Here is a 16405-nt window from a genome sequence, read left to right on the forward strand (position 1 = left end):
TATTTAAGTTTTTTAGTTTTTTTCCCCCCACTGTGGAGTAAGCTTTCATAAACATTGTCCTCTCATTTAAGAACAGACTTTATCTTCACCCAAATATTTCAAATTCCTGGTGTGGGACAAATGACAGATCCCTGGATTTTTAAATCCCTAAAGACTCTGAGCTAGACACTAGAGTTTCCTGATGGAATTTCTTGGACTAACAAAAGATATTTTTATTCCCCCACTTACTCAAACTAGACTTTTCAAAATAGATTCTAACTTTGTCTAGTTTAGGAGAAGAAATTGACTTCATATTTTCCCTTTGGAATTTTAAGTATTTTTTTGCTACTTCTTCAAGCAGCATGAAATGTTGAATGTCACATATGTCCAGTATTTAATTTTCCCTGATGTGCAGTAAAGGCATTAAAAATAGGGCTAGAATTTCTGGAAGTATTACTTATTACAACTTAAAAGAATGTGAGGAAATATTACTATCTCACTGGAGTTATTAAAGAAAATTATAGAAGAAAAGTACTACTATGAAGTAGCATTCTTTTTTATTTCACAATTTTATCTATTTTAGTTTTGGCCGTGCAGGGTCTTCATTGCTGGGTGGTGTTTCTCTAGTGGCAACGCTTGGGTTTCTCAGTGCATTGGCTTCTCTCTTGTGGAGCGCGGGCTCTAGGGCAGGCAGGTTTAGTAGACGCAGTGCTTGGACTCAGTAGTCATGGGTCCTGGGCTCTAGAGCACAATCTCAAAAACTGTGGCATACGGGCTTAGTTGCCCGGTAGTATATGGGTCTTTCCTGGACCAGGGGTCAAACCTATGTCTCCTGCATTGCAGGTGGATTCTTTACTGCTGAACACCTGGGAAGCCCAACCCTGTGCCTGTATCAAATAACACAGACTCATAATATATAAAACAAAACAGTCAAGCTTATTCAGATAAATTTACAACTGAGTTGGTTGAAAGTAATGCTTTCCTGTTAGAAACTGATAGATCAAGCAGAGACAATCAATAAAGGTTCATAAATTTGAAAACTATATCTAACAAACCGGACAGTAGATTTTACATATTTGAATTGCCAGAAAAAATGTCAATTTATTATTTTCAGAAGAAAGTCTTACTGAGTACCAAAGAATCAATCTCATAGATTATGTTCTGTGACTACAATGCAATACAATTAGAAGGTAACATATAAACTAACCAAGAAAATTCAAATAAATGTTGAAAAAACTGTTTTAAATAATTCAAAGAAGAAATCAAATGAAAATTACAAAATACTCAAAAATTCAGTGGAGGCACTCTCTATAACAACTGTGTGCACAGCTAAAAATATAGCTGGAATCAAACATTAAATATTAATTAATATGTGAGCCATCTAGAAAGATGGTATAGATGAACCTGTTAACAGGGCAAGAATAGAGAGGCAGACTATAGAACACACATTAAAAGATGCTTACTCCTTGGAAGGAAAGTTATGACCAACCTGGACAGCATATTAAAAAGCAGAGGCATTACTTTGTCAACAAAGGTCTGTCTAGTCAAGGCTATGGTTTTTCCAGTAGTCATGTATGGATGTGAGAGTTGGACTATAAAGAAAGCTGAGCACAGAAGAACTGATGCTTTTGAACTGTGGTGTTGGAGAAGAGTCTTGAGAGTCTCTTGGACTGCAAGGAGATCCAACCAGTCCATCCTAGAGGAGATCAGTCCTGGGTGTTCACTGGAAGGACTGATGCTGAAGCTGCAAGTCCAATATTTTGGCCACCTCATGCGAAGAGCTGACTCACTGGAAAAGACCCTGATGTTGGGAAAGACTGAGGGCAGGAGAAGGGGATGACAGAGGATGAGATGGTTGGATGGCATCACCGACTTAGTGGACATGAGTTTGGATAGACTCCGGGAGTTGGCGAAGGACTGGGAGGTCTGGCGTGCTGCGGTTCATGGGGTCGCAAAGAGTCGGACACGACTGAGTGACTGAACTGAACTGAACTGATGAAGATACAGAGGATGTAGGAGAGGGTGGGCCCAATTCAGAGAGTAGCATTGACACGTACACCACCATGTGTAAAATAGCTAGTGGGAAGCTGCCGCATAACACACCCAGGTGAGCTGGGCTTGGTGCTCTGTGGTGACCTAGAGGGATAGGATGGGGAGGGAGGGGACGGAGCCTCAAAATGGAGGGCAATGGATGTATGTATACAGCTGATTCACATTGTTCTACCGCAGAAACAACCCTGTAAAGCAATCATATTCCAATAAAATAAAAATACAGTTAGAATGACATAGCTTTAGGTATATGTTAAAAATCAAGACAGTGAAATAATAAGCATTCTAACTTTAGAAGTTAAAAAAAGAGTAAATTCTAAAACTGTGTGTGGCAGTAATGAAAATAAGGACAAATTAATAGAAGGGAAATCAAAGAAACAAGAGCTGAGATGAACAAAACCAGAAGCTAGTTTTCTGGAAAGATGAATTTTAAGAAAAAAGATACATTTCCAGCGAGATTCCTTCAGAGCAGTTCTAACCCTCGCGCGCCTCTCTGCTTCCGGGTCCTCAGAAGCCCCGCCCGCCGCCTGGGCCTGAGGCTCCCTGTCTCGTCACCCACTCTGGGGCCCGCCATGCTGCTCCGGCTTCCCTGCTGTGAGGGGAGGCTGTTCACAGTGTGGGGTGAGAAGAGGGTGCGGCTGTGGCCTGGAGTGTCCGCCTGTGTGAGCGCAAGGCCCCCTGAACGTGGGGCCGGATGGACATGAGGCGCGAAGGGGTACCTTCCAGCCACCGGCCCTCTGAGGTGGGGCCCCGAGGAACCCATGGTTTCTAAATTCAGACCTGGGTCTTCAGTCCTCGTGAAGGTATGTTTATCACGGCATTAGAATAGGTTTTCTGTTTACTTTTATATAAATGGTAGGTAGGTCTTCGTCGTACCTTGTCCCAGACCTCGCCTAGGGTTGTGTTGCTGGCGAAAAGACAAATTAGTACTGTTATGCCCAATGTCCGAATCCCTGAGCGGGAAGAGAGAGAAGGCTTCCAAGACAATGCAACTCGCAAAAAGGGAAGTTTATTACTGTCTCGAGCCAGGGCTTTCTGCCACAAACATCACAGTGGTGCAGGGTCAGAAAGCGCCGAGCTCAAGCTTGTTACACAGATTTATAAGATATGCAAAAGCGGTTAGTAGCTGGCTTAAGCGGATTGGTTACATGTTTGCAAAGCAATTCTATCCGTACAGACTTTCGCGGCTTTTCAGCTCTCCCTTTGTTCTTACTGGGCGCATATTGATTGGCTGGCTCCAGGTTACCTGATGGGGGTAGGGAATCTTACCATTTTGGGGGAAGCTAAAACTTAGGTCCAGGCCGCCCGTCATGGTATTAACCCTGGCAGCCTCACAAGTACCACCCCTGTGGCGAGATGGTAATAACTGTCAGGATGTGACTGTGTACTCTTTGGCTTAGAAATTTCATGTCTGGAAATTTATTCTACAAATGGATTTGTACAACGGGCAAAGTACAATGTGTAGAATGCAATTTTGAAGCAACAACTGAAAACAACAAAATTGTCATCGATAAAGGGTTAAGTAAGTTAGGGCACAATCAGATAATGGAATATAACGCAGCTGTAAAGGAAGATGGGGAAGTTCTCTGAACCACGTGAAAAGATTTTTGACATTCACTAAGTGTAAGAGCAAGCTACAGAAAATGGGGGAAAAAATGACTATAGATTCATATTTGCTTATCCTTGTGGAAAGAAAGATTGGAAAAAATGAGTAGAAATTGTTACTTGTGTATATTTGTGGATGGGGATAAGTGTTATTTTTATATTTCAACTCTGAAATATTAGCTATTAAAATAAGACAGTGCTTTGAAAGAAAAAGAAAACCACAGGAACTAGTGAGGAAACTCATAAGCAAATACCATGGAAAACTTTATCCTACTTTGGTAGGATACTTTGGTCATGTGGCAGTTTTCTTAAAGAAATGTACTCCAAAATGAAGAGACAAAACCAGAATAGAACTGTAACCATTGAAAGTTATTAGGTTTTTTTAAAATTAAGGAACTACATGCAAATGCTACACACTGACTATCTTAGATATAATTATAAACTGTGACGGGGAAGAATAATGTTTTGTGTAGGTGGGGGGGTGAAGAAATATTAATATAAAGGAATTCAAAGGGTTTCAGCTCTTTCTGGAAAGTTTCACTGCTCATACACAGTCTATGGAATTCTCCAGGCCAGAATACTGGAGTGGGTAGCCTTTCCTTTCTCCAGGAGATCTTCCCAACCCAGGGATCAAACCCAGGCCTCCCACATTGCAGGCGGATTTTTTACCAGCTGAACCACAGGGAAGCCCAAGAGTACTGGAGTGGGAAGCCTATCCCTTCTCCAGGGGATCTTCCTGACCCAGGAATCAAACCAGGGTCTCCTGCATTGCAGGTGGATTCTTTACCAACTGAACTATCAGGGAAGCCCTAATGTCTGAAGCAAATCTGAGAGAAAGTTATTCTTTTAAACCAGGATATGGTAGTTAGAGATGTCTTCTTATTTTCTGTACCTTGCATATTTTAAATATTTTATAATTTAAAAAAATTTTCACATTTCCTTGGTTACACAGAGAAGTTTGTCACACAACAGTTACAGTTAAATTTCTCTTGCTAGATTGTAAGCTGTTTGAGATCAGAATCCATATCTCTTTAAAAAAAAAAACTAATTGACTATTTTTATTTTTATTATTTTTTAATTTATTTATTTTAATTGGAGGCTAATTACTTTACAATATTGTAGTGGTTTTTAGAGCAGTTTTAGGTTTACAGAAAAATTAGGCAGAAAGTACAGAGAATTCCCATTTACTGTCTCTCTCTCTCATCACCCCTCCCCCTCTATAGTTTCCCTCATTAATATCTTACACTGAAGTGTTGCTTTTGTTACAATATACAAGCCAATGTTGATACATGATTATTAATATATAGGTTACATTATGGTTCACTCTTCCTGTTGTAGTGTTGTATGGATTTTCACAAATACATGATGACATATAGTCACTGTTACAGGATCATACAGCATAGTTTACTGTCCTGAAAATCCAGTTCACTCCACCTATTCATCCTACCCTCCCTTCCCCAACCCCTGATTTCTTTACTGGCTCTATAGTTTTGGCTTTTCCAGAATGATATATTTGGAATCATACTGTATGTAGACTGGCTCCTTTCACTTAGCTAAATGTATTTAAGATTCCTCCATATCTTTTGTGGGCTTCATAGATCATTTCTTTTTATGGCTGAATAATATGCCATTGTATGGATATGCTACAGGTGTTTTCTTTTTAATCTATTCATGAAGGTCATCTAGTTTGCTTCCAGTTTTAGGTGATTATATATACCGCTGTTATAAACGTTCAAGTACAGCTTTATGTGTGGGGGCAAGTTTTCACTTATTTGGGTGAATGCCTGGGAGCATCCTAAAGTTTGCAATATACATTTAGGATTAATCTAAATTCACTTTCTAGTAATAAAATATAGTCCCATGGGTAATGCCAGCACTTTATAGCAGATCTTCCCAATTCCTCATTCTCTTTCTTTATAACATTTGTCATTCATTTCATTTATCCATAAGCTTTAATCATCTCATGTATCATTACTACTATTACTTTGAACAAACTGTTATCAGATTGATTAAGAATAAAAAAAACCTGAAAGACTTATTTTACCTTCATTTATTCCTTCTCTAATTCTCTTCTGATGTAGATCTGAGTTTCTGACCTGTATCATTTCCTTCTTTCTGAATAAATTTCCTTTAACATTTCTTGCAAGGCAAGTCTTCTGGTGACGAACTCCCTAAATTTTTCTGTCTGAGAATGTCTTTCTACTTTACTTTTAAAGGATAATTATTTGGATGCAAAATTCTTTGTTGTTTTCGTTCAGCACTAAATATTTAACTCTACTCTTTTTTGCTTGCATGATTTCTGAGGAGAGTTCTAGGATAATTTTTATACTTATTGCTTTATAGGTATTTTTCTCCCTTTTGACTTCTTCTGAAATGATCTTTTTGTCTTTGACTTTTTGCTGTTTGAATAGGAGGTGCCTAAGTGTAGGGTTTTGTTTTATTTTTAACTTTTATCTGAGTGAGTGTGTTCTCTCACTCTGAGATTGCTGATTCTGTGATTTGGTGTCTGTCATTTATTTTGGAATATTCTCAGCCATCAAAACTTGAAATGTCTTCTCAGTTCTTTTTGCCTTTTCCTCTCTCTCTGTTGGGTTTCCCTCACAGCTCAGTCGGTAAAAATCTGTTTGCAATGCAGGAGACCTGGATTCGATTCTTGGGTTGGGAAGATTCCCCGGAAAAGGAAATGGCAACCCGCTCCAGTATTCTTGCCTGGAGAACCCCATGAACAGAGCAGCCTGGCAGGCTACCGTCCGTGGGGTTGCAAAGTCAGACATGACTTAGCGACTAAACCACCACCACTCCTTCTCCTATTCCCATTATGTATATGTTATACCTTTTGTCCCACAGTTCTTAGGTATTCTATTTTTAACAGTTTTTCTTTTCTCTTTTTAGTTTGGGAAGCCTCTACTGAATTCTTCAAGCTCACTGATTCTTATCAGTCTGCTGATGAACCCAGCAAAGGAATTCTTCATTTCTGTTAGTGTTTTTTGATTACAGCATTTCTTTTTGACTCTTGCTTAGAGTTTCCATTTATCTGCTTATATTACCTCCTTGTTCTTAAAGATTGTCCATTTTTTCGTTAAAGCTCTTAGTATATTAATCATAATTATCTTTAATTCCTGGTCTGATAATTCCAGAATCTCTGCTATCTATAAATCTGGTTCTGATGGTTGACTTGTCGTTTTTTGCCTGTCAGCATGCCCTGTAATTTTTAGTTGAGAATCAGACATGATGTATTAGGTAAAAGAAATTGAGGTGCCTTTAGTGTGAGGTTTTATGTTAGGCTGTGTTTTCTATTTATGGTAGCTGTAGGTGTTCCTTGCCCGTCAGTCATCCCATCCCTACTTCCCACCCTTTAGGCAAACACTGTTCTGATTGTATCAGCGTAGATTAGTTGTTACCCTTGAACGTCATAAAAAGAACCATATAAGATTTACTCTTTTATGTCTGAATACTTTTGTTAACATGTTTTTAAGATTCATTGATGTTGTGTATCTTTTTATTACTAAACAACTAATAGTCTATTGTATGGATATACTATAATTCATTTATTCAGTCTGCTATTGATGGTGGTTTCCTTTTTTTTTTTTTTTTTCCTTTTGACTACAATAAATAAAACTTCTGAGTGATTTCCCTGGCAGTCTGGTGGTTAGGACTGCATGGGACTTGGGTTGATCCTTGGTCAGGCAACTAAAATCCTGCAAGCCACAGTGCGGCCAAAAAATAAAAAAAATTTTTAAAACCTGCAAACATCCAAGACTGGGTTCCCTGGGAAACAAATTCTGAGTTGAAGATTTTAGTTTTACTATATTAAAATTTTCAGCAGGTGTTGTAGGGATCAGGACTCATGGGGAATGACAGGCAGGATTGGGTGAAAGGAGAAATTGAACTGCAACACAGCTAAAGTTGATCTGGCCCTTCAGAGTTGTCCTCTGTGTATTAGTTATCTTGTTGTAGAAGAAATTACCCCAAAACCTAGTGGCTTAAAACCACAATTATTTATTATCTGTCAGAATTCAGAATTTGGAAGCAGCCTGCCTGCATAGTTCTGGGTTAGGATGTCTCATAAAGTTGCCCTCAGATGATGGCTGGCTTTGGGGTCACCTGAATGCTTCTTCACCCGCGTGCAGTGCCTGGGCTGGGATGGGAAGACTCAGAAAGTTGAAAAAGCTGAAGCTCCTCCAGCATCCCTGTCTCTTGTAGTTCCCCACTTGATATCTCCAGCATGGAGGCTTCAGAGTAGCCAGGCTTCTTACACGTCTCTTGTAGTCTCAAGGCTTCTAAAGCATATCCCTCTGAGTGAGAAGGAGCTAGGTGGAGGCCAAACCACTTTTTATGATCCCACCTGGAAGTCACACAGCACATTTCCCTCTGAGTGAGAAGGAGCTAGGTGGAGGCCAAACCACTTTTTATGATCCCACCTGGAAGTCACACAGCACATTTCTCCCACTGTATTAGTCAAGACAGACACAAAATTTCACTGGATCCAAGAAAAGAACACATACCTGCTTCTCAATGGAGAAGTGTCATCACTACAAGAAGAGTGAATGAGATGGAATATGTAGTACAGCTGTCTTTGGAAAATACTTTCTTTGAGGCATTGAGGCTGGGGAATGAGACTTCATTCCCTAGCATTGACTAGTCATGGCGTGTGTCACAAGGCTCTTGTATGAGCTGATTCTCTTCAGTTGAGGGCAATTCCTAGAAAAGGATTCAGCTATTTTCTTAGTTGCCAACATCCCTCAAAGCTGGGGGTAGCTCAGTCGGTAAAGAATCTGCCTGCAGTGCAAGAGACCCGAGTTCGGTCCCTAGGTTGGGAAGATGCCTTGGAGAAGGAAATGACAACCTACTCCAGTATCCTTGCCTGGAAAATCTCATGGACAGAGGAGCCTGGTGGGCTGCAGTCCCTGGGGTCGCAAAGAGTAGGGCATGACTGAGCGACTAACACTTGGTTACTTACTTACTCAAAGCTGGAGGAGTGAGTGCTTCAGTCCTAAAGGTGGCATACAATTTACTGCAGGTATTAGAAACATTCTAGTCTCTTTGTGAACATATGTTTCTGTTTATTTTGCATATTTATGTAGGCATTGAATTTCTCATCATATGTATGTGTGTCTTTATTTAGCTTTATGTTAGTACCAAACAGCTTTCCAAAATGGTCATACCATTTGAAATTCTTAGCAGCAGTTTGCTAAAGTTCCAGTTGTTTCACATCCTTAACAATATTTGGCATCATCCTTTTGTAATTTTGGCCATTCTAGTGGGGTGTGAGATGATATTTCACTGCGGTTTTAACTTGCATTTCTCTGATGACTAATATGCTGATCACTTTCATGTGATTAGTGCCCTTCCGTATATCTTCTTTTATGAACTATGTATTCAAGCCTTTTACCCACTTAAAAAAGTGGGTTGTTTGTGTTACTAATAATGTGTACTGTCTACAATTTACAGTCCTAATTTATAGTTATAGCAACACTTTCTTTGACAGAGAATTACTGCAAATATTTTTCCCCAGCCTGTAGTTTCTGTTTTTATTATCTTAATGGTGTATTTTGATGAGCAGTATTTTGTTTTAAGTACAATTTATCAATATTTTTTTTTCCTTCTATGTTTAGTGCTTTTTATGTCCTCTTTAAATAAATATCTTTGTCCTAAAGTTGTAAAGATATTCATCTCCTATTTTCTCAATGAAGCTTTGTAGTTTTAGCCTTTGTGTCTCAGGTCCATCTCATATTGTGTTTTTTAAAAAATATTAATTTTTATTTATTTTCGGCGGTGCTGGATCTTCCTTGCTGTTCAGGCTTTTCCCTAGTTGCAGCGAGCTGGGCTGCTCTCTAGTTGTGATGGGTGGGCTTCACGTTGTGGTAGCTTCCCTCATTGCAGAGCACAGGTTCTAGAGCTCGCAGGCTTCAATCGCTGTGGCTCCCTGACTCTAGAAAACAAGCTCAGTAGCTGTGGTGCCTGGGCTTAGTTGCTCTGCAGCATGTGAGATCTTCCTGGATCAGGGATGGAACTTGTGTCTCCTGCATTGGCAGGCGAATTGTTTCCCACCAAACCACCAGGGAAGCCCTGACATTGTGTTTTGAGCGTGGTATATCATCCAGTTAGTCTAGCACTATTTGTTGAAACGTTTTTCCTTTTCCAACCAGATTGCCTTGGAATCTTTTCAAAGAATCAACCAACTATATGTATCTTATCTATTTCTAAACTGTTTATTCTATTTCGGTGGTGTGTTTGGCTGTTTTTATGATGATCTCATAATGTTTTGATTGCTATAGCTGTAAAGTAAGTCATAAAATGAGTAATGACCCAACTCTTTGTTTTTGTTGTTTTAGTTTTTTTTAGAGTTTAGTTGATGTACAGTGTTGTGTTAGTTTCAGATATACAGCCAAGTGAATCAGTTACATACAACAACTTTTTTTTAAAAGATTCTTTTCCCATATAGGCCATTACAGAGTATTGAGTACAGTTCCCTGTTTCTTTTGGCTTTTCCAGGTCTTTTACATTTCCATAATATTAAAAAAATTTTATTTGACTGCACTGGATCTTACTTGCTACAGGTGGGATCTAAGTTCCCTGACCAGGGATTGAACCCAGGCCCCCTGCATTGGGAGTGCAGAGTCTTAACTATTGGACCACCAGGGACCAGCCCTCCATAACATCTTGAGTTTGTCAATTTCTACAAAAAAGGTTCTTTTGTTTTAGATTTTGGCTTTATCAATTTGCGGACAATAGACTCTTGAATGACTATGAGTATTTCATACATACATGGTATATATTTCCACTTATTTAGATATTTTTAAAGTACAATTTTATTTATTTGTTTCTTGGCTTTTCTGGGTCTTTGTTGCTGCATGAGCAGCACTCACGTTGCACTCTGGTTGCAGTGAGCTGGGGCTACGCTCTCGTTGTGATGCGTGGGCTTCTCATTGTGGTGGCTGCTCTTGTTGCTGAGCATGAGTCTAGAGTGTGGGCTCAGTAGTTGTGGCCCTTTGGCCTAGCTTCTAGCATGTGGGATCTTCCCAGACCAGGGGTGGAACCCATGTCTCCTACATCGGCAGGCAGATTCTTTACTGTTAAGCCACCAGGGAAGCCCCTTATTTAGACCCTTTAAAATTTCTTTCAGTAATGATGTCTTGCCCACATTTTGTTAAATTTATTTCCAAAAATTGTATGAGTTTTAAGCTAACTTGAATGAAAATGATTTAATCATTTTATTTTCCAATTATTTAATGCTATCATGTGGGAATAACTATAACTTCATTTATTTTTTATCATGAAACCTTGCTAAGTTTGCTTATTATTCTAGTAGTGTGTTTTTTTTTTTTTTTTGGAGACAGCTTAGGATGTTCTATGTATTTGATGATGTCATCTGCAACAGAAGATAGTTCTACTTCTCCCTTTCTTTATGGTTTTTATTTCTTTTTCATACTCATATCACTGGTCAGCATCTTCGGCACAATGTTGAATAAAAAGTGGTTATAGCAGTTATATTAAACCATTTTCTGTCAGTCTCAGGGGTGAAAGTATTCAATGTGTGTGCATGCTCAGTTATGTCATGTTGCGACCCTAAGGACTGTAGCCCTCCAGGCTCTTCTGTCCAGGGAATTTTCTAGGCAAGAATACTGGAGTGGATTGTTACTTATTTCCTACTCCAAGGGGTCTTCCTGACCCAGGAATCAAACCCTCATCTCCTGCATTGCCAGGCAGATTCTTTACCATTGGTCCACCCAGAAAGTCCAAAAAGTATCTAATATTACACTATTAAATATGTTATTAGAGGTAGGTTCTTCATAGATGATTTTTTATCAGTTTGAAGAAGTTCCCTTTTATTCCTTATTTGCTGAGAGTTTAAAAAAAGTCAGGTGTTTTTTTGCCCCCTTTATTGAAATGATTTTTGAATTTATGATTAGTGAAATGACTATATGGTCTCCCCCCTCTGTTCTATCACATAGTGAATTAAATAATTGATTTTCTACTGTTAAACCACCTTTGCACTCATGGTATAAATCTCACTTTGTCATGATGGATTGTCAGTTTTATATACTGCTGGATTTGATTTGCTACTATTTCAAAAAGGTTTTGGCATCTGTATAAGTGAAGTTTATTGGTCTGTAATTTTTTTTCCCTTATGATGTTTTTGTCAGATTTTGGTATCAGGGTTATCCTGATTTTATAATATCATTTGGGAAGTTTCTCCCTTTCTCTGTTTTCCAAAAGAATTTATATAAGATGGGTATTATTTCTACCCTAACTCAACAGTAAAACTGTCTGGATTGGCAGTTGGTTGCTTTCAGGATTTTCTCCTTATTTTTGGTTTTAGCAGTTTTACCATGATGTGTATAAATGTGGTTTACCCCGTGTTTATTTTGCTTGTGGCTTTACTGAATTTCTTGGATCAAGTTTAAGAAGTTTTGACCATTATTCCTTCAGATATTTATCTGCTCTATTCCTTCTCATCTCCCTTTCTGGGACTCTACTTGCTTATAGGTTAGACTTCTTGATATTTTCCCACATGTCCTAGAAAGTCTGTTTATTTTTTAAAATACATGTTTTCTTCAGCTTTGAGGGGAATTTAGAGCCAGACTTTGTGTCTCCCTTCTATATAGCTCCTTCCTTTCTGGGCTGTCTCCCTTCGATTTCCAGTTGTGTGGTAACCCCAGATCTTCAAACTTTCACCCATTACGTTTGTAGCTTTCTGCTGGTGTTTCAGCCACTCCTGCTATACAGACTGCGTAGTGCCCTTAGCAGGGGAACTCTATAAACTTGCGATAGACTTCAGTTTCTCTCTGCTTCTTATTGCTGTCCAATGTCCTCAATTAGTTATTTTAAAATCTTTCTCCAGAGTTTAAACTGTCACCTATGGGATGATTAATATGGTACCATCTACTCCATCATTGGAGATTGGACCAGAACTCTGCCTCCTGTATTCTTAAGCTTGGTTAATTTGTTCACCATCCACCCTGTCTTTTGGTTTAGAATCCCAGTGTCCCCAGCTCAAAATAACCAGTCACTAGATCCAAATCTTGTCTCAGGAGTGCTCCTGAGTTGGTTGATCCCTAACTTCCTTAGAGCCACTGTTTTAGGTCAGGTTCTCGTTTAGCCTTTGCCTGGTCTCATTTGCCTCCCAGTCTCAGTCGCTTCCCATTCTGCTTGAGGTGTCTTCCTAAAAAACATTCCTTATGATGTTACCCCCTTGTTTTAAGACCCCCCCGGCTCCTGCAGGATTAAGTCTTGGTCTGTAGAGCCTCTCACGGTGCCACTTATGTTCTGCTGTTGGTCCACAAAGAACCAGTGCTCCCGAGGTGTTAGTCTTTTCTCTGTACTTGGACACATCAGAACTTTCCATGTTTTTGAATTTTTTGCTCTTTGTATCCTGCCTACATTTTATCTGACTTTTCTAGATTTAGTCTTAAAACCTGATGCTAACATCCCCTCTTCTCTGGAATAGTTACCAGTCTTTCCTGGATGGCCTGCCTCTGTCTTCATCTCTCTTCTGAGTTCTTATAGCACTTGTAAATCTGCATTGACATGGTTCGACTTTATCTATCTAATCTATTGACATAACTTCCTGTTTCCTTAAGTAGATTCAAATCTCCTTGGACAGGGTGTTGTATCTTTGAAATATGGTAGGTTTTTTTTTTTTTTTGTATTCATAGCATTTAGTAAGCATTGTATATCCTGTGTAAATTCTGTGTTTTTTTGATCATATTACAAATAATATTTTTCAGCAGTGGTCTTCAAAAATAGTGATTTTACATATAGAAATCAAAGGCCACAGACTCCAAAAAAAGAAACGAATCAGTCAGTTCATATACTATTCTGTTATTTATTGTTTCTTTAGGAACAGTTACGCCTTCATCAAGCACCCCTATAGAGTTCTGCAAGAATGGTGGAACCTGGCAAAATGGCAGATGCATTTGTCCAGAAGAGTGGAAAGGACTGAGATGTACAATCAGTAAGTTACTTGGGATAATACTAGGGTGTGAGATTTAGGTGAATCTTCTGTTTCTAAGGACAGCAGCAAAGCTTAATTGCTACAGTAACAGTGGACATAATGATCACAAATTTAAGATTGTTTATTAGCTGAAGAGTAAAAACTGAGTTTTCTTGTGCTATTTACCTGCATGTTCAGTACACTGCCTTTCTTTTCCAACTGTAAAGTTTCTCTGTAAAACTAATGGTTGCTTTTCTTTCTGACTGCGGCATCTACTATAGGGCAATGGGTAATATGGTTTTCCCAGGTCCTTTCAAATGGTAATATGCCATGGTACACCATTTCAAATATCATAATTCTAACATATTTAACTTTTCTGAAGTCAAGATGCGTCTCCTTATCCAAATATCTACTTAGGTGAAGTTTTTGTTTTTTCTACCTTTCTCTTGGAGAGATGTTATTAAATCAGTGGCTTGACTTCGCTCAATGGTATCCCAGGTTCAAAGTTAAAAGCACGTCTTGATCTGCAGCGTGCTTCCTAACACTCTACACACTTCATGCTGCCTGCTTAGGATTCAGAGCCTTAGAAACTCACTCCTATAATTTCCAACATTCTGAACAGCCAGGGTACCCCCACAGAAACCCATGCCTTTGGCTGTTTGCTTTAACCTCCACCCTCGATCCCTTTGCCACTGTAGGCTCTATATCTTTGATTTTCAAGATTCCAACTAATGTAATACACTATCCTTTTTTTTTTTTTTCATACACTATCCTTTCTGATGTGTTAGTGATTACATCCTGCCTATACTGAGTTATATATTGTGCACATTTTAACTGAACCTGTTATGTAATGTACTAGTTACTGTAATGGTAGTAACTTAGGTAGATAAGAAAATATGTAGTTGCTGGGTGGTCAGTGAGGCCTATAAGCCTTCTGTTACCCTTCAAATTACACTCTATAGGTTTTGAACTTTGGCTTTAATTTGGTTTGAAATTCAGAAAGAAAAATGATGAAAATTAATAATGAAAAAATTTTGATAATGATGAATTTATGATTGAAAAATATTTTTTCTTTCCATTACAGTTAATTTCTGTGAAAACAGTACCTATGGGAATTTTACTTTTAACAGAATTCCCGTGGGAAGATATGGATCATCCTTGCAAGTATGTGACAAGAACACTCTAAATGGTATGTTGCTTTCCCACCATCTCCTCTGTCTAGGCATATGAATTGCTATGCGGGATCATACCTATCATCTCTCCAACTAGTTTTAGATCTCTGAAAGAGGCATCAGGGAAGATTTTTTTTTTTTTTTTTTTTTAGGGAAGATTTTGTTGAAGGAATTGGCTCCCTGTCATGATGCCAGTGTTCAGAGTTTTGGGTGTTAACTCACATAATTCCGATTTTCCTAAAAACTAAAATATAGATCAGTAGTAAATTCCTTTTAATTCTTCTTCAATTGATTTATTCTTGAGGCCCCCTCCATCTCCTGGAGTTTGATCAAGTTGAGATCTGTTCTCTCAGTCACATAATTTATCTCAATTTTAAAGATTAGCTAGACTGTGGCTTTATGCCATATCTACTTTGAGACTTCATCTTTCTAGGTAGAAATGCAGTTGCGTCTGTCCAGTCCTTCACCTGTTTGAACATTTTAGGTTTTCATCTTGGAGCATTCTCTAGCTTCAGCATACCTTGCCTGAAGTGTGACAATGTTTTTTGCACAAAGGCTTTCCGAGAATAAAGGAGCAAATGGTATTTTCTGTTTCTAATATGCTTTCTGATGAGATCCAGGCTTTTGATGACATATGTGATTTTAATGCCAGATTGGGTAATATCTTCCAAGAGTAGCCCTTTAAATTCATGGACTCTTTTCCTGATAGCTTAGAGAGAGCCCATTGTGCCATGTGATTTCCCTAAATGTTTAAACAGCTCTTAGTTTGCATTGATTTTCATCTGTGGCATCTGGTGTCCTCCTGCCTCTCATACCTTCCTGGGGCTCATCATCCACTTCCTGCAGAACCAGATATCTCAGTAACTAACTCTGGCTTGTTTATGCAAGTGTTTGATTGAACTTCTGCCAATAATGAACCTGAGAAAATTTTCACATTTTATTTAGATATTTATTTCTGTGTGTGTCAGGTACTCTTTGAAGCACTGAATAAATTACATATGCTGCTCCTTCCGATGCCTTTCTTTGCTTTATTCTAAGAGATTATTGAGAGCAGCATCCCATTTGCTGAATCTAAATTGCCTCTGCCCACATATATCACACTTACTCAAGTATTCATTATTCTGTTCTTTACATAGTTCCTTCTAGCTTCTTAATAAGAGCTCAGAGATAAAAGAGGAGCTTCAACTATATTGGTACTTACTTCCGATGATATGTCAATAGATACATACTGTCTTAATTTTTATGTTTTTTATGTCTTAAATATTTCATTATAATTTATAAAAGAGATGTGGCTACAAAAAATAACTGTGCTATTGAGTTGGGAAGAGTAAAAATATCAGATATATACCTATCAAGGGATATCACAATTGCTTGAAATATATTACATTTTTGGAACAAGAGAATCACTACCTTTCACTTGGTTATGTATTTTTCTTTTCTTAGTAATCAGTATGAAAATGTTTGTATAGATTTCTAGGAAGGGAGGTTCAAGAGGGAGGGGACATATGTATACCTATGGCTGATTCCTGTTTATGTATGGCAGAAACTGATAAAATATTGTCAAGCAATTATCCTTCAATTAAAAATAAATAAATTTGAAAAACGATATAGATGTCAACAATTGGTAAATTTGCTTTTAGTATTATATTAATAATTACTTCTA

At 38.3% G+C, this 16405-nt stretch overlaps 1 protein-coding gene and 1 non-coding gene across 2 annotated transcripts in view; one reads left to right on the forward strand and one right to left on the reverse strand.

Annotated features, from left to right (window-relative positions):
* ADGRG7 (adhesion G protein-coupled receptor G7) overlaps positions 1-16405 on the forward strand; it is a 56664-nt gene that overhangs the window by 5051 nt on the left and 35208 nt on the right. The window contains exons 2-3 of the mRNA XM_043892777.1: positions 13478-13591; positions 14655-14759. Coding sequence (XP_043748712.1) covers positions 13478-13591; positions 14655-14759 — 219 coding nt within the window. The remainder of the gene's footprint in view (positions 1-13477; positions 13592-14654; positions 14760-16405) is intronic.
* Positions 10206-10278, reverse strand: TRNAG-CCC. The gene has a single exon. It is a non-coding gene; the product is annotated as a tRNA-Gly (tRNA).

The sequence above is a fragment of the Cervus elaphus genome, chromosome 31 (genome assembly GCF_910594005.1).
Source record: "Cervus elaphus chromosome 31, mCerEla1.1, whole genome shotgun sequence".
NCBI classification, from domain to species: Eukaryota; Metazoa; Chordata; class Mammalia; order Artiodactyla; family Cervidae; genus Cervus; species Cervus elaphus.